The sequence below is a fragment of the Hipposideros armiger genome, unplaced genomic scaffold (assembly GCF_001890085.2).
Source record: "Hipposideros armiger isolate ML-2016 unplaced genomic scaffold, ASM189008v1 scaffold_4, whole genome shotgun sequence".
Taxonomy (NCBI): domain Eukaryota; kingdom Metazoa; phylum Chordata; class Mammalia; order Chiroptera; family Hipposideridae; genus Hipposideros; species Hipposideros armiger.
This window is the reverse complement of record NW_017731354.1, coordinates 9270646-9287923: the sequence shown is the minus strand read 5'-3', so window position 1 is coordinate 9287923 and position 17278 is coordinate 9270646. Positions and strand designations below refer to the sequence as shown.

The 17278-nt window shown below is 52.5% G+C and overlaps 1 protein-coding gene across 3 annotated transcripts; it reads right to left on the bottom strand.

Moving 5' to 3' along the window:
• Nucleotides 1-9988: 9988 nt before the first annotated feature.
• Nucleotides 9989-16695, bottom strand: IRX6 (iroquois homeobox 6). 3 transcript variants are annotated; one of them, XM_019644127.1, is made up of 7 exons: nt 16595-16695; nt 15361-16093; nt 14063-14320; nt 13247-13356; nt 12744-13051; nt 11376-11987; nt 9989-10438 (listed from the first exon to the last, which is right to left on the bottom strand). In XM_019644127.1, exons 2-7 carry the CDS (start codon nt 15403-15405, stop codon nt 10431-10433), a joined length of 1341 nt encoding a protein of 446 aa, XP_019499672.1. In that variant the 5' UTR covers nt 15406-16093; nt 16595-16695; the 3' UTR covers nt 9989-10430. The 3 variants fall into 3 exon arrangements, with proteins under 3 accessions (XP_019499672.1, XP_019499688.1, XP_019499678.1); XM_019644143.1 differs by having other exon boundaries at nt 9989-10435; XM_019644133.1 differs by lacking the exon at nt 16595-16695 and having other exon boundaries at nt 15361-16116.
• Nucleotides 16696-17278: the final 583 nt, after the last annotated feature.

The following is a 17278-nucleotide window of genomic DNA, read 5'->3' as shown; positions in this document are numbered from 1 at the left end:
GAGAGAGAGAGAGAGAGAGAGAGAGAGAGAGAGAGAGAGATTATGTGCTTTGTATTATAAATCGCAATCTTGCAAAAATTGGGGGAATGTAAAAAACGTATAAGAAAAATTAAAGTACCCATAATCTCATCTTTTAGATCTCATTTTGGCACGTGAACTTGCAATCTACTTTCCCATGCACAGTCGTACCCATAAAGAGGTTGTTTTAACAGCTTTATTGAGGCATAATTAATGTATAAAAACCTTCACATATATAATATAATATAATTGTATATATAATATATACAATTTGATGAGTTTAGGCATATGCAAACACCTGTGAATGAAGCCACATTCAAGGTAACAGGCATATCCATCACCTTCCAAAGTTTTCCAAAGTGTCCTGTTGGGTTTTTTTTTTGTTGTTTATTTGTTTGTTTTGTTTGGTGATAAGAACACTTAACATGAGACCTACCCTGCTATCAAATTTTGAAGTGCACAGTCCACTATTACTGACTGTAGACAATGCTGTTGCACAGATCTCTCTAGAACTTAACTCATCTTGCGTGACTGAAACTTTACACCCATTGAAAGGAGATTTATTGTCTTCTGAGTCTATCTTAAAACACATGCTTGTGTTTTTTTTTAAATATTAATCCCAACTCTTTTATTAACTAAAAAAAGTTTTTTCTTGAGTAACAATGAGCCAGATAAATTGCATGTTAGCAAATTTGCAAAAAATTAAATAAGCATATGTGTAGAACCAGAGGTTCCCAGGATCTTGAACTCAGAAGCAGAAATTTGGACTCTCCTCTTCATATGCATTTGATGTATTCTACAACTTTCTGTAAAACTTCCTTGTCCTTTGGTCCTTTCCTCTTTTTCTTTTCTGACCCTTCTCTCTCCTTCCTCATTCATTCACTTTTCCACATGGTTTTTTTTGTTTGTTTGGTTGGTTGGGTTTTTTTGGCATCTACCTTGAATGGGTCACTGAGCTTGGTGTAGGGAACAAGGTGGAAAACGGACCCCTCCCTGCCCCAGACAAGTTCATGGTCTCCTCGCTGGTTCACTTCATCCTGTCATCTCTTTCTTTGTCCAAAGTCCCTCTATCATTCACATTCCACCTATAGACATTCATTTTTCTCTTTATAACTTAAACGTCTAGAAACATCCGCATATTCAGGTGCCTTCTCTGATGGTCAGTATTCCATAAACTGTCAGCTAAATGAAAGAGGCCTCTCTCAGTTGAATTTATGGCTTGGCAAAGCCATTTCATAAAAAATGATTAATGATAATTAACATTTTAACTTCAGGCCATTTAATGGCACCTGACAAAGGGGTCAAGTGAAACTCATGGGTGTCATATGTCAAATGTCACAGTTATGGGATGGGGCTGAGAATAGTAGCTGAGAATCCCATGAAGAGAGCGTGAGAGGAACTGCAGAGATTCTGCGTCCATCCCTGGAGCCTTCTTCCCCCTTGCCCACCGTCAAAGGAATACTGCCTACAGCTCAGATTAGCAGTGTCTGTGCTTCAGTTAGAATGCATGTTTGAGAATTTAGTTTTGTAAAAATGGAATAATACCCCACTCTCTTCTGCCTTATGTGTTTAATACACAGCATGTTGCACGCTAAGAACAGCCTACTGGACATCCAGCATTAAGAGACTTACTTTCCTTATTGCCCCGACCTTGCTCACCGCACAACTTCCTCAGCCTCCAAAGTCTCTGAACTGATATCCTCGGTGCCCATCCATCTTCACGTCCTCATTTCACTTCCTCACCTGATCTGGGCTCCTCTCCCACGTATTCCTTCCCTTTTCTTCTTCTTCTCTGAAAGTTTACAGATCATCCATTGGCAGTGTCCCTCCTAGCTCCAACCAGCCCCTAGGAAACCCCTCTGAGGGTGGCCCTACCCACCGCCCCGCCCCACCCTCACAGACAGGGCCTAAACACCAACCTCTGACAAGACAAAATTGGGCAGAAAGTGAGACCAGGACCAACGTGTTTCAGAAATGGACTGGAGTCCTGGGAAGTGATGAGATGAATGATCAAGGATGAGGCAAGATGACGGACACCACGCCGTGTCCAGATCCCTGGGAGGTGGGAGCTTCATGTTGAGATAATAGCTGGTAATGAAAGGAACATACTCCTGGGTGAGGGAGGAAGTCAGTTCCCACGGAGGAGAAAAGTATGGCAATAAAACAATGCTTTGGTCCAAGGGTGACACCACATGCCCAAATTACATCTTTGGGGAGTAACCCTTTGCTGACACAATTGGGACCTCACTGTGAGGTGACACATGAGACACTGGGGACTGTAGTCTATGTCATGATCATAGCAGGGACATGCATAGCAAGCAGAAACTGCTTGTCACTTCCCCGGGAGCTCGACTGTTGTGGAGCAAGTTAATACAGCTAGAGCTAACATTTATTGAGCACGTGTGCCAGCCACTGAGGTGAGCCCTTCACATTTCATTCTCACCGTCACCGCACGAGCTAGGTTCCAGTTTGGTCCCATTTTATTTATGAAGAAGCTGAGGCTCACAGAAACGAAGGCACTAGCTCCCCATCACCCGAGTGCTAGGGGCCAGAATGTGAACCCAGCTCGCTCTGCCTCCTGTATCCATATTCTTAATCATGGTACCAAGCTGCCTCTTGACCAGTTGAGCGTTGTCATGGTGACCATGCAGTAAGGAAAGAGAAGACATAAAGAGTGGGTAGCAATACTATGTTTTCTTTTCAAAAACACTTATTTAAAAATGTAAAAGTGAGTCTATTTAAAGAAAACTATCAAGTGAGATATATTGTAGTACAAGTTCGGATATGGCTAGAATCTTGACGGTGAAGTGAAAACCGGCAGAGGGTGGTGAACTCTGAACTGTACATAGTGGGCTTCAGCCAGTGGTCCTAGTGGGTGAGTGTGAGGAGCGATAGGGAATAAGGAGGAATTTTCCCATGTACTAAAACAAGACAAAACCCACTGTTAAACCCGGTAACAGTCCTCATGGTCTGCAGCTTTCTGACCTTGCCTTCATGTCAATGTCAATGGCTGTTGACACCAGTCAATGGGCCTCCCGTTTGATACTTAGAGATTCTCTTTATGCACTTAAAAGGCATCATTAGTACCAAGTGGCTATTAAAGCAGCCTTGCTGTTCAGAATGATTTTTCTGAAGCAAATGCAGAGGAAACATGTGGAGGGCTGAAGTCATTAGCTGCGACCACAGAAGGACTGACCGTGGGCAATGGTGCCATTAATCTTGATAAGGGGAAGTGTGAGCTATTCATAAAATCCGCTTGGGGAGGTTGCTCCCTAAATGGACACCCGAGTGAATGACCCCATGTCTTTGCTCTAGGTAAAAGGGACACGTGTGAACTGTGACATCGATGTGGCACAAAGAGTGAGGTAGGCAGGGCTGCTGGGTGGGGGGGGGGACACAACAGTAATTCCAGGCTTTGCTGGGGAGGCAGGCCTGTGGCAGGGCAGCTGGGGTACAGCTGTACGTGTAATATTTATGACGGGCCAGGCACAGTTCTAACGCTTTACATAGCAACTGTTTAATCCTCAAACAGTCCTGTGAGGCAGGTACTAATATTACTCTCATTTTAGAGAAGAGGAAACTGAGGTCTCGATAGGTTCTGCCACTTGCCTAAGGTCACACCGCTAGTGAATGGCCGAGCTGGGATTCAAAGCCAGGTAGTCTGGTTTCAGAGGCTGTGTTTGTACCATTTTGCTGTACAATGTGATCTTAGAGTGGGTGCACTCAGCCTTCTTCAGCCTTCGCTTGGAGGACAGCCTCGGCTTTGGGGTCACGCAGGCCTGGATTGGAACCCCTAACTCTACCACTTCTTGGCTGTTGGGCTTTGAACAAAGGACTTCACATACTTAAGACTCAGTTTCCTCATTTATAAACCATTGTTATGAAATTTATGAAGTGCCAGGCGCTTAACAGCGCCTGAGTATATGTCACTTTTTCCACATTGAGGCTACAGACACTGAGTGTCAGGCCAGGACGCTGATGGGGGAATGTGATGGATAGCCAGATGCCTGCCCCATCCAGCACCTCTGTGGCTAGTGGCTGGCCCAGACCGTTGACCAGAGAGTCAGCACCCTCTACCTGGTCATCTGCAGCATAACTGGCCTTGTCCATCTTGGGTCTTTGGTTAGAGTCTGTTGTAGACTGAATGTTTGTGGATCTCCAGAATTCATATGTTAAAGCCCCAACCCCAAGGAACTATATTTGGAGATGGGACTGGCTGGAGGTAATAAAGGTTAAATGAGGTCGTAAGGGTAACGTCCTGATCCAATAGGGCTGGTGCCTTTATAAGCAGAGAGGAGGCACCAGGGTTCTCTCCATTCACCATAAGAAGACAGCATGAGAAAGCGGCCATCTGCAAGCCAGGAAGAGAGCTCTCACCAGGAACCAAATCAGCAGGCACCTTGATCTTGGACTTCCAGTCAATAGAACTGTGAGAAAATAAATGTCTGTTGTTTCAGCCACTTGGTCTGTGGTATTTGTTATGACTGCCCAAGCTGACTAAGACAGAATCCCAAGTCTACATGTTGAATGGAAGAGTCAAGTCTTCAAAGTGTATTCAAAACTGTACCTTCAGCAATGATACCAATTTGGGTAAAGATGGCTACAAACTCTATGCAACTCCCCTCATTAAGTGGTAGAGTTGAATTCCCCTCCTCTTGACTCTGTACAAGCTTTAGGGACTTGCTTGACCAATGGGATACAATGGAAGTGACGTTCTGGGACTTCTGAGGATAGGTCGTAAGAAACCTTGTGACTTCCACCCAGGCCTCTTGAAACCTTGCTGCCATGATGTAAAGGACCTCACGCAGCCCATTGAGAAGGAGACACCTCTGCAGAGGGTGGAACCCCAAGTCCTTCTTGGGAGTAGATCATCAGCTGCAGTCGAGCTGCCTCCTTAAATCATGTGTGGGGCAGAAACAAACCATTCCCACAGAACCCACCCACATTGCAGATCCATGAGCAAAATCGCTGACTGCTGTTGTTTTGAGCCATTAAGTTTGGGGGTGACTTTTCCTCTGCAATACATAACAGGGACACCAAGAAGCACTTCTGAAGGGCTTCCACTCTTGCTCAGAGCCACCTCTGAGCTGCGCCCAGGGGTGACTTGGCACACGTACTTAAGATGCCCTGCTTGGAGGAATCTCCCTCCACAGTTCCACTCTATGTGCAGGCAGCTGGGATATGGAGTAGGCAGGGCTAAAGGAGGCCTCCCCTGGCTTGACACTGGCCTTGGACATCCAGGATTATTCCATCCAACTTTGGGATCCTTCAGAAACCATGTGGGGAAATGTGGGTAAATATTATACCTCATTTCACCACGGGGAAAACAAGAAATCTGTAGCCTCAAGGGGAAAACCATAGGATTCTAGACTTCCAGTCTGCCAATTCCCACCCCTCACCGCTACATAGCTTCTAGAAAATGCTGGAGCTAGAAAGAGAAACCGCCTGGCTGTAGTTCACTGGTTCTCAACCTTGGCTGCACATTAGAATCACTGGGAAGCTTAAAAGAAAATTCTGCTGGGCCTCAACACTAGAGCATGGATTTAATTGGTCTGGGGTACAGATCAGATATTGGTACTGAAAATCAAAACATAATAAAACACCTCCCTGGTTGATTTTATGGGTTACCAGAGTTGAGAACTACTGTTCTAGACTCATTGTCATTACCACCGTTGGCATCATTGTTCTAGGGCAGGGTCTCTAAGACTTTCAATGACACCAATTTGGAATTTGGAGACAGTCTGGGCACTGAGGGAAGACATCAGTCTTTGACCATCTCACAAATAATAATCACCCTTTACATTAATACAGATTTACATGTCAAAGGCTATACTCTGCACCAGCTGAGAGGAGAGTTGGTCATGGCATTAAGTAATGCTGAATCTCAGGGTGACCCAAATTATTTATTTTTCAACTCTCTTTAAATCCTCTGATTCACAAAGGAGAAGCCTCCATTTGGTACTAGCTTGTCTTTAACATCTCTTCAACTCTTGGCAAAAATCAGGGAATTGGTTTTCCAATGACTAAAATTCAAGTAACACCAATCTAAACCTTTGTCCCCATGGTAGTTAAATGAGAGAACGGTGGAAATTATGAAAGAGCTGCACAGTTTAATATGATCCCAACCTCCCAGGAGAAAGCTGAGTCTCAGAGACACTTGGTGACTTGCCCAAATCTGCCCCATCTCCAACTTCACGTTTACTGAAGAAAATCATGCTGATAGAGGGGTCCTCTCTGCCAAATAACTGGGAGATAGCCATTAGATTCCATTCTTACTCGGGTCTCAGAGTAAGGGCCAAACAAGCCCCACTGAGGAGGAGAGGGGAAAGGGAAGCATACAGCGTGGGAGAAAGAAAGAATCATGGAGACGATTAAGACTTATTGGTTCAGGAGACAGATTTCAGAAGTTACATGGAGGAAGAATTTGGTTCCAAAAAAGAGAGAACCTTCTAATGCTGTTGAGACTGCAACTGGCTGTGTCAGGAGACAGAGAGAGGCCCACCTCCTCCATCAGTTTATTTATTTGCTTAAGATATAGTCTTTCCTTCCTAGTGCTGGCTTTCCCTAAATGTGTAGAGATTCTCAACTGCATGTTTCTGTTTGGGGATAGAATTCTCTTACACTCTGAGATTCAGGGGACTCGGAAGATGCTTCCCTAGGATCCTAGTTAGTTTGTCTTCAGACAGCTGGGAAAGGCAAGTTAGTCTCCTAGGGTAACTCCTCCCCCTCCAATAACAACAAGCTTTGGAGCTTTGGGATGGGGGAGGCGGGGAGCTGAACCAGATGAGATTGAATGTGAATACAGATTAAACCCTGGAGGAAATGTTTGCACCTGCTCCTGGGATGTGATTTATTCTTGGCCAACAGCAGGTGTCCTAGGCCTTCATGCTGAGTTTAGGGTCTGGCCACTTGAGGTTCAGTCTCTGCTCCTCAGGTTAGAGGCCCATCAGACCACCTAGAGTGCTTGTTACAAAGGTAGATGTCCTAGCACACCTCCCCGTAGGATTTTTTAGTTATGGGCTGATTCTGACGGTGGAGATCCATGGGCTACATTTTGCCAAACACTGATCAAAGGTGTCTCAGACAGCCATGTCCCAGGGAGATGCTGGCAGTGGGAAAGAGGGGGGATGCTCTCAGCCAAGATACGGGGGCAGCAGGCGCCTTTTTCCATTGGACATTCCTGAGAAGGAAGGAGAGCAAGCTGGAGTTCCAGAGGCACAAGGTAATTGACTCGTAGACATTTAGAGTCTCAGAAACATAGGCTCTTATTCATAACGGAATAAAAGAATCTTAAAGTGACAGAGCATATTAGCAGTCGAGCGTAGTGGTGAACAGTCAGTGACACTCAGAGTTTGACTTCTTTACTTGTTAGCCGGGTAACTGACATCGAGTTCCTCAGCCTCTTTGAGCTCTGTTTTCTCATTAATTGAACGGGATACTAGTAAGTACAATACAATGCTCCCTAGGACTGTTATGACATGTAAATGGGCCTGGACACTTAAAGGACCTGGCATTGGGCTTGACACGTGGTAAGGGCAGAAGTTCTTATTATCACTGCCAGGGACGTAGAACCTCAGGACCAAAAGCGACCAGGGAGGTAATGATGTAATGACTCCTGGAGGAAGAGGAATTAATAAAGACAAGGGTGTGTGTGTGGTGGCTTCCTGGCTCAACTTCTCTCAACCTAGCCTCCGGTGGTTTGCTCCCCAGCAGAGGGAAGGGGCACTTTAGCCATCAAGGGAGTTTGGAGGTCTAGGTCCTACAGACTCCAAACCTGAGAATGTCACCTTTCTGCACCTCCTGACACTCACTCTGCAGAATGCACAGGCCAGCTGTCTGTGGGCTCCGCCGAGGAGAGCAGAGCTGTGGCCTCCCTCCTCTGGCTCTGGTGTTTAATCAAAACAGTATTCAAAATACGATTCTGGGAGATTAGAGGGGGAGATTAGCAAGAGTCTCTCAGTGGGGAGAGAGATGGTGGGAACAGATTGCCACTAGGGGCCTGAGGCTGGGATAATCCAGGCTCAGATGTGCCATTCTCAGGCCCGTCACCTGTGGTGCACCTTAGAGTGCACCATCAGGCCTGGAGCAGACATGGAGCTGCAGGGTGGAGACCTAGATCATCCTCTGTGTTCTACAGCAGGGGAAACAGAGAGGGCAGGGGGCTTGTCCAGGGCCACATAGCAAGGTGGTAGCAATGGGATTGAGATGGTGAACCCATAATCTGGGATTCCAGGTTACTCCTTTCAGCCCCTCTTATGCCCCACTGTCTCCAGCCAGCCAGGCCCAGATCTTGGGAACAACCCTGGCTGCAGGCTCCTGCTGTGGTTTGGCAGAGGCAGGTAGAGGCCAGGCCTCCTAGACAAGAGATGGAGAGACAACCTTCTGAGGTAAGGCCTCCTTTCCCAAGCTCACTGTTCCTCTGAATGGCTGAACAGCTGGAGGCAGGGTGCAGCCCAGTCCCTCCCATCCTGCATCTTTCACTCTCTGGATCCCAGTCCCGTCCAGCCACATGACCTCAGGCTTAAGTGCGCCCCTTCTCCAAGTGCTGACTCAATGTGAGACTGAGGGCTCCTCTCCCCTCCACACGGGAGGCCCCTAGCATCAGGCCTCCAGAAGGGTCTACTTGGTCCCCCCAGAGAGGGCGGGGTCGAGAGCGTCTTGAAAGAAACCCCCAGCTAATGCTCTTTATTACAAGCGTTAATCCCGCAAAGCCGACTGGAAATAATGTTTATCTTTTCGCAGTTTAATTTCCAGGACCCTAAGCCACGGGTCAGTGAGGGCGATTGGAGGGCCCCCGGGGAGGTTGGAGGTAGGAGCAGCTGTTGCCCAGAAGCAAAAGGAAAGCAAGGAGAGAGGGTTTCCCAGGAAGTCAGGGAGGGGAGGGTGACCCGAAAAGGACCCCGAGAGGAAAGCTGGGGTCTGTCCCACCACAGATTCTGTGTGACCCTGAGCCAGTCCCTTGCCCCACCCCCATTTGGCCTCAGTTTCCTTATCTGAAGAAGGGGTTTGTATTTTTGTCATTCATGATCTCTAAAGCCCCTTTTGATTCGGATCATTCTCTAGGTGAAAAGACAGGGTGGGGCAGGGAGGTGGCCTGCCACCAGTTCCCCAGTTTTCCAACCCCCCACCTTCCCATCAGCAACCTCCAAGGGTCTTAAAATCTCTCCCCCTCCCTTCTGCCCCAGGCTTCAGCGAGTGGCAGGCTGGCCCCCCCACGCTGGTCTACTAGGCCATCTCCCATCGGGGTGGATGGGGCTGGAGCCCAGCAGTGGAGGCACAGCTCCCGAGGTTGCCCTCCCCGCATCCATCTGCTCCCCGCTAGGGCCGGGTCCCGGGGTCACTTCCCTCTTTCCCTGTGAGCAGCGGCGAGCTTGTGCGCTGGCGGAAGCCGAAGCCACTAGGCCGGACCAAACTCAGGCGGTTCACCCCGCAGCCCTACGCCCCACACTGCTCCCCAGGGGGACAAAGCCCCCTTCCCCGACCGTCAGCTCCCATTGGTTGGCCTGTACCGGAAGTGCTTGCTGACGCTCGATTAAACCGAAAGAATGCCCCGTATCGCCTCCTATCGCCATTCCGTCCCACCCGAGGAGCGCGGGGGTACCAGCAGCTAAGTGCCAAGAGACCAGTGACCGCCAAGATGATCTCCGGCGCCACACCTCCTAGCGAACCTAAAACCCAAGTACGAACTAGAACACAAATGCACCTTTTTGGACAAATATCCCGACAGCTTCCCCTAGTCCCGCGCCCACGCATCAGCAGGGCATCAGCCGGGCTCAGCGAGTTGGTGGCAACTCAAGAGCCTCGGCCTTGGCTCTTACCTTGTCAGTTTATCTCGCTGCTATGAAAGGCACTGAGGTGTGCAGCCCACGCCGCCCTGTCCCCAGAACCCCTCGCCACACTTCATCCTCCCCTCCACCCTGACCTCTCCAAGCAACCCTGGCACAGAGAGGCCACACCGCTTAGGTTCGATTTGATTATTTTTAAGGACACAAGGAGTGGGGGAGGGGGAGAAGACCCAAGTCTTGCAGTCCTTAGAGGCCAGGTCAGCATAGACATTACAATGTGAGGGGGGCGTGGGTGCGCAGGGGAGGGAGCAGCTTCAGGCCCTGAATCCAGAGGAGGGAGGGAGACGTGGTATACCGAACGGGTGCCCTGGGCACACTCCCCCGCACAGCTTCCCGCTCGGGTGCCCTGTGCCCCCTCCTCTGGGATCTGACAAGACGCATGTCTGCCCGCCACGCCCAGCTCTGCGTGCAAGGAGGGCCTGTAGAGGGGTTTCTGTGTGTCTGCTTGTTTCTTAGGCGCAGTGAGCCCCGCCAGTTCCTGGAGAGGTCTCCCAGCTTCTTAGCGTGGAGGTGAGTTCCAACAGTAGGGCTAATTTCCGAGGTTCTTCGCAAATCGCAGCCATTGCGCTAACCTGCTGAGAGAGGAAAGGTTGATTAAAACCCGAAGGCCACTGGTGGCGATTCCTAGGAAATCGGAGGTCAGGGGTGGTGCATCCGAAGGGAATCAAAGGTCTAGAAGCAATTTGCTCACGAGAGGTAACATTTGGACCCGGTTTTGTGTAAATTCAAATAACAATGTAACCCAATTTTCTAAGCCAGTAGCTAATCCTGAGCGAAATAACTACAAAGAACAGAGTCTGGCAGTAATTGCTGGAGGCTGCCAAATGCTTGGAGAGTGTCCCTTTGTGGGGTGACATTCCCTTCCACTAGGCACAGCCAGAGAACCACCTCACCCAGGGGCAGGAGACACTGATTGGCAGTCACACCCTGTGGCCAGTTGAAATTTCAGGGTGAATGGCCTCCAGCAACAGCACCTGGGCTGCGCTTTCCAGTCACCGTAGTGGCCACAGAGAGGGCTGGCAGTTGACTTAAACGTTGGCCTTAAGACAATTGTGTGCGTCTGGACCTGCCCCTCACACTTCTCAGAAAGCCCTGTGCCTGCCCAGCCTTAGCCAGCTCTTGGTACAAGCACAGCTGTCCTCCTCTGAAGGGAAGGCAGGGGACAAGGGCACCTGTGTCAGTGGGTAATGATGGCACCCACCTGGTGCACTTGACCAAACACTGGACATGAGTGCAGAGATCTAGGTTGTCCATCTTTTCAATGGCTTTCTTAGTGATCCTACGTAAGTTGTTGTCTCACTCGGAGCTTATTACTATTATTTGACTTCAAAATAAGGGGGAACTAGAAATACTACCTCTAAGCTTCCATTTCAAAGAGTGCTGTGGGACAATCTCGCACCAGGTCTGAACCTGGGCATGCCCGAGAGGCAGAGAGGGTGTGCAATGGCTGGGCAGCACGGTGGGCAGGTGTCTTTTGGACAGACAAGCCCAGCATCCTTGGGGGCCCACTACCTTCTGCTCCGGACGGGTACTGGCACTGCACTGCTGGCTCTCTCCGCCGCGGGCACGGCGCACAGTTCAGGGGCAGCCTCTGCAGGGCAAATGTGGGGTTTCCAAAGGCTTTGGCTATGCGGGAAGACTCGTCACACGCGGAGTCTCTGGGGACCGCGGGTCGCCTGCCAGAGCCTGGAGGCTGTCCGGAAATTAGACGGCACTCCGGACTTCGTGGCTTGGGCGGGGTTGAAGGTGCGCCTTCGATAGCGCTGGCGGCCGCAGTGTGCGCCAGAGACCAGATGCGCGGTTTCTCACTGCCTGGAAAGTGCATGGTCAATGTGGGACCCACTGGCTCCCCCCGGAAGAAGTCAGCTTCTCCTGATCCGGGAGGAGGCTCATTGAATGAGAAGCGGGACTCCGCCAGGCCGCATTCCCTGCGCTCCAGCCTGCCCGCTCGAGCTGCAGCACATGGTGCCAGCAGCGACTGCGTGTCCTTATGGCCCTCAGCCAGCCTGTCCGCAGCTGTGACCACTGCCTCTTCTTCTTCGGCCTCCTCCTCCTCCTCCTCTTCCTCCAGGTCTTCCAGGTCACTCAGACGGAGCCCCCGGGCTTCCTGGCTAGCAGCAACGTCTGCAGGAAATCAGGAGCGAGTGAGAAAAGCCCAGGCCCCCAGGGAAATCCGCTGGAGTGCCCGTCCCTGAGAAGCTTTTAGCAAGATGCGCCCTGCACACAGGGCATTCGCCAGGCTGGCCACACCACCTGGGGACACGTTTGTCCCCAGGGCTGGAGGCCTGCCAATCCCCCAGCCTTGCCCTCGCCCCTTGGAAAACTCCTGCTCTCTATGCACCCAATACATTGCGGTGCCCTGAGACCTGGATTCAGCTTCTCAGCCATATAAACTCAAGGGGACAATTTTGACCCCATTTTCACACCCGCCGGTGGCTGGTGTGTATTATTTTAATTCAGCAAATATTTATGGAGTGCCCGCTGTGGGCCAGGCATCATTTAGGTATTAATTTAGGGAATACAGGAGTGAATAAAACACCTAGTAGAGGCGACATTCTTGAGGGGGTCGTAGTGATAAGTATGGGGGGGAGATAAGATGAGACGACAATAGAGAATAACTGTGGCACTGCATTGGCTTGGGTGGCCAGGGCAGGTTTTCGGAGAGGACACTTTAAAAGCTAGAAGTTGGCTCAGTAGGGAATTCCTGGCAGAGAAAACGGTGCAGGCAAAGGCCCTGAGGCATGTGGGGGATACCAGGGCAAGGGTAGGCAAGAGTGCCTTTCATAAAAGCTACACCACAGGGTGGCTGCAGAAATCCAATCAAACTGCTTGATGGCTGGAAACACCCATGTAAGGTGGGGTGGTAAACACTTTTGGTACCTTTGGTGTCACCCTTTAGGCAGCCCAGCGATTCCTCTGCTCCACCCTCCACCTTTCTCTCCTCCCCGCCTTTGTTCTTGGGCGCCCATGTCATCTTGTTCTCCTTCTTGAGGCGCCGGCGCGCGTTGGCGAACCAGGTGGACACCTGGGTGAGGGTCATCTTGGTGATGATGGCCAGCATGATCTTCTCGCCCTTGGTGGGGTAGGGGTTCTTGCGGTGCTCGTTGAGCCAGGCCTTGAGCGTGCTCGTGGTCTCTCGCGTGGCGTTCTTCCGGCGCCCGGCGCCACTCAACTCCACGGCTCCGTACCTGTGGGTAGAACCTGGATCACAGTTCTGGGGCTCGGAGCCTGAGGCGGCAGGCAGGAGGCAGGCTGCGGCCTGAAAGTGAGGTTCTGCTATTCTCCCTCCTTGCTCACCCCTCTACCCCTGCTCTGTCCAGGCCAGCCCTCTCGTGGCAGGCGAGAGGGTGGCTGCACAGCCCCCGATGTGCCTCACATCTTACCGGTCATACTGGTACTGCCCCAGAGACGGCTCATAGGGATAATAGGCTCCTGGTTGCGCCAGGCCAGGTGTCAAATTCCCTGCAGCCTCCTTAAATTCATACTGTGGATTCTGGTGGGGGAGGAAGAAAGAATTCAGGACTACTTACATTTGGGGAGAAAACGGGGGAGGGTAGTTGCTAAGCGTGTAAACTCTGAAGTCAAGCCTGGTTCATATCCCTGGACCACCGCTTGTACTGGCTGTGTGATCTTGGGCACAGTTGTTAACCGCTGAATGCCTCAGTTTCCCCTTGGTAAATAAGGATATCAATGGTACCTAAAGGTTAATGAAGGAGAGCACTTGGCAGAATTCCTGGTGCAGAATAAGCAGTGGACATTCGCTGTTATTATTACTGTTACCACTTGTGTCTCCCTCCCCCCAACCCTCCACCCCACCAGCTGGGGAGCTTCCCTGCCTTACTCCCCTTCCAGAGCTATTCCCTGGCCCTTTGCATCTCAGTGACTTTGGGTAAGTTATTGACCTCTGCACCTCAATTTCCTCGTCTGTAAATTGAGAAAGTGATGACTTGCCTACCTCGCACAATTAATAGAAGTGCAAATGTTTCCTAAACAGTATGGAGTTCTGCAAACTGTAAAATGGTGTAAAGATGTATTTTTTTTCCTTCTACACACTCCTAACCATTTCCTTTACTCGGAGCTGTGCGTCCTTCCTAGGTTTTCCCTGGGGATGTCACAGTGGCCTTCACCCGGCTGCCGCTCCCGCCCCCAGGCTGGGTGTGTTCCGGTTCACAGATCCAGGCCCCATCCCGCGTACTCACCAGCGCCCCGTACAGCGCGGGAGGCTCCGGGCTGTAGGGCAGGTACCCGGGGTAGCTCTGGGCCGCTGCAGCGGCCGTGTAGGGGGCTCCATAGATGCCCAAGGCCGCGCTCAGCTCGGGCCGCGCAGTGCCCAGCAGCCGGCTATCGTAGGGTGCACAGCAGAGAGCGGCCGCCGGGGTGGAGCCTGGGGCCACATCTGGGACTGAGCGCGGGGCGGATTCGCAGCAAGTGGCACTTGAACTTGCAGACACCAGAAACTACGGGGGCGAGAGAGAGGGCACCGGAGGTCAGAGGCCGGCGCCTCAGGCTGGAGGGAGCCAGCGTCGTAACTGCCGGATCTCTCTATTCAACATTAACTAAATGCCACCGTGTGCGGAGCCTTCTGCTGAGCACTGGAACCGGAATTATCCGAAGGCGCAATTCATCCAAACTGCCCTTATAGATAGGTGCCCCTAAGCCGTTGCTAGGGCTCCAGAGTCCCAGGGGGTTCAGGCGTTGGGAACGTTCTGAAACCCGAATTACAGAAGCTAAATTTCACCAGTTCCCTCGCGGACCCCCCCCCCGCCCCCCCTTCCCCATCACAGAATACCGCAAAGGCAGAGTTAGAAATTGGCCTTAGAGACCACCATTATGCCTCACACAGAATCCCATTTTATAGATAGGGAATGGGAACCAGAGAGTGCGCAGACTTGTCCAAGGTCGCCAAGCGGGTCAGAGGTCGGGCTGGGAGTAGCCCCCAGGAAAATATACCCTGCACTCTGGAGAAAGACTGGAGAGCTGTGGTGGGCGTCCCCAGAATTTCCCCCAGGAAACCTTTGTCAGTGCACAGCACCCACCCTGGTCTGGAAAATGAAGGAAACAGAAACAGAGTTTGGACCGACCCAAGCAAGGGGGAGGATAAGAACAGAAGTCAACGACGAGCAACAACAGAAAAATGGTGGGATGGACAACGCTCTGGACTGGAAGTCTTGTTTTCCGAGACTCTCCAGCCACCTCGGATATCTGTACAAAAAGAGGCCCATCTGGAAGTTCTCCGAGATCCTACCCACCTCTCTGAGTGCCTGGGCAGAATACCTAAGTTCCGGGTCTCCCAATTTTCCAGCTTGTACTGGGGGAGTTGAACATTCTCAGCTAGTGACTGGGGATGTCAGAGTGGACTGTGGTACATTGCCCTGGTCCTTGCTCCTTCTGGTTTCCCAGGAGGCTCGTGCGAGAGGAGGGCGCCCAGGGGCAGGAGCGTGCACGGGGCATCCCCTCCACCCGCCCTGTCCCTATCTCCCACGGAGGCGCCTCTTACCTGGGAAGCGCTGCCGTACGGGTGTCCAAAGTGCGGGAAGGACATGGTGGCTGTCACCGGCCCGCCTCCCTCTTCTCTTGCTTGTTCCCGCCTCTGTCCCTCGTGTCTGCGCCCCCAGCCGTGTGCCGCCCCGGTTCCTTACACGGCTGCAGTTGCCCAGCGCCGGGTCCTCCGCCCGCTCGGCGCGACTGGAGGCAGAGCCAAGGGCAGCCCTGCTGCCGAGCCCTGCGCTCCAGAAGGCGCTCCACCGGCCGGCGTGGTCCGGAAGACAGAAGGGCCCATGGATGGGCAGGGGAAGGGAGAGGATGCGGGTTCCCAAAGGCGCGCGGTGGCGAGGCAAGGTGAGGTGCGGCGCGGGGCTATGCGGCTCCTGAGGTGTCCCAGTCCAAGGTGGCCAGAGGCTCAATGTGACGTCACGGTAATCCCAGGTCGCCAGGCGGGCCCCCGGGCCCTGGGGCCCCGGGCCACCAAACGTGCCAAGCGCAGCCAGCCCGTGCGCGCGCGCGCACTCTCACCCACACTCACACTTGTTCTGGGAGGTTTGTGCAGCTGGTGAGGAATGTCAAAGACCCTGACCCTCTCTGCTTGATGCTGGATCCTACCCCTTTTTGCCTTACACTCACGCGCGCGCGCATATACAATCTCTCCAAATTACCCGGGAGAAGTAGGAGAAACGCCTCCCTCTGCGCCGCGCAGGCCCGGGGCGCAGCGCCCTTACCTCCTCCCTGAAGTCCTAAGGAGGAGAGAAGCAACCCAGGCGGCGAGGGAGGAGAGAATACAAAAAGAGAGAGAGAGAGAGAGAGAGAGAGAGAGAGAGAGAGAGAGAGAGAGAGAGAGGAGAAATGAGTCTAAGTGAACAGAGGCGGGCGGGGGAGGGGAGGGAACTGGGGTGGGCGAAGGCTGGGAGGAGGTTCACCACCAGCAGGTGGAGGAGAGCAGAGGCTCCGGGGAGCAGCTTCCAGCCGGGCTTCCCCGCCCCTCCGCTGCAGGAAAGTTTGTTCGCGCCAGGGGCCCCGCGCTGGGCGGCGTCGGTGAATCCCACCGGCCCGCCTGTCTTTGTCCTCGGGGATCTGGCTCCCCGGCTCAGTCTCCCCAAGACTAGCTAGATTCAGACTCTCCAAGCTCTGGCCTTTGCCAGGGCCTTGACCTCAGGGCTTCTCTGCAGCCCTCTGGCCCTCGAACGGGCCAAATAGCGCCCCCTCGAGGCCAGGGTTCAGGTCCTCTCGGAGTCTACCTGGAAACGCGCCACGTCTGACCCCAGGCATCTGCAATCGGCGGGCTAAGACCCCTGGGCATCTCCTACAAAGGCGAGGTTTGGCTGCCTCCTGCACACCGCCTGCTGTGTCCACCGGGAGTGGGCACCCGCAGGAAGGCGCTGGGGCAGAGCTGCAGCCTTTGCGCTCCGCTGGGGGTGGCGCTGGCGAGCCGCGGTTCAGCGGCCCATTCTCTGCGCTCCACCCAGACGCCTGCCTTGGCCTAGCGGTCTGACCACCCCCCCCTCACCATCCCAGGGGTTCTCAAAGGGGCACTGATGGGCGGAGGTGCTCGTTGGAGCCGGAGAGCGGGGCTGCGTCCTCTAGGCCTGGTTCCCGGAAAAGCGGCTCCGGTTTTCGAGCCCTGGAGACTCGCACACCCGAAGGCTCAACTCCCAGGCCTGGAGCCTCCCCTTGAGGGCCTCCAACCTGCGTCGTCCCGGGACGAAAAGGGATGATCAGTCTGGTGGGGTGAAGTCTTCGGCAGATGCTGCAGGAATGAAAGTGGAACTCGCCTTCGGATTTGCAGGCCAGCAACCTCAGAAAGCCTCGCGCCTTTAACTCACGGGGTCACAACACTTTACAGTTTACAAGACGCTCTCCCAGGCCCTCGCTGCACATCCCCGGAGGAATCAGAGGCATTGGTCCAAGGGCCCAGTTTTATT

Bases quoted from the DNA above. Each gene is read 5' to 3' on its own strand.
- IRX6 (XM_019644127.1), bottom strand. From the start codon at position 15,405: ATGTCCTTCCCGCACTTTGGACACCCGTACGGCAGCGCTTCCCAG. The intron at 13,357-14,062 runs GTGAGTACGCGG...CTCCCCCACCAG, and splicing joins CCGCGCTGTACGGGGCGCTG to AATCCACAGTATGAATTTAA. The intron at 11,988-12,743 runs GTACCAAAAGTG...GATTTCCTGCAG, and splicing joins CCTAAAGGGTGACACCAAAG to ACGTTGCTGCTAGCCAGGAA.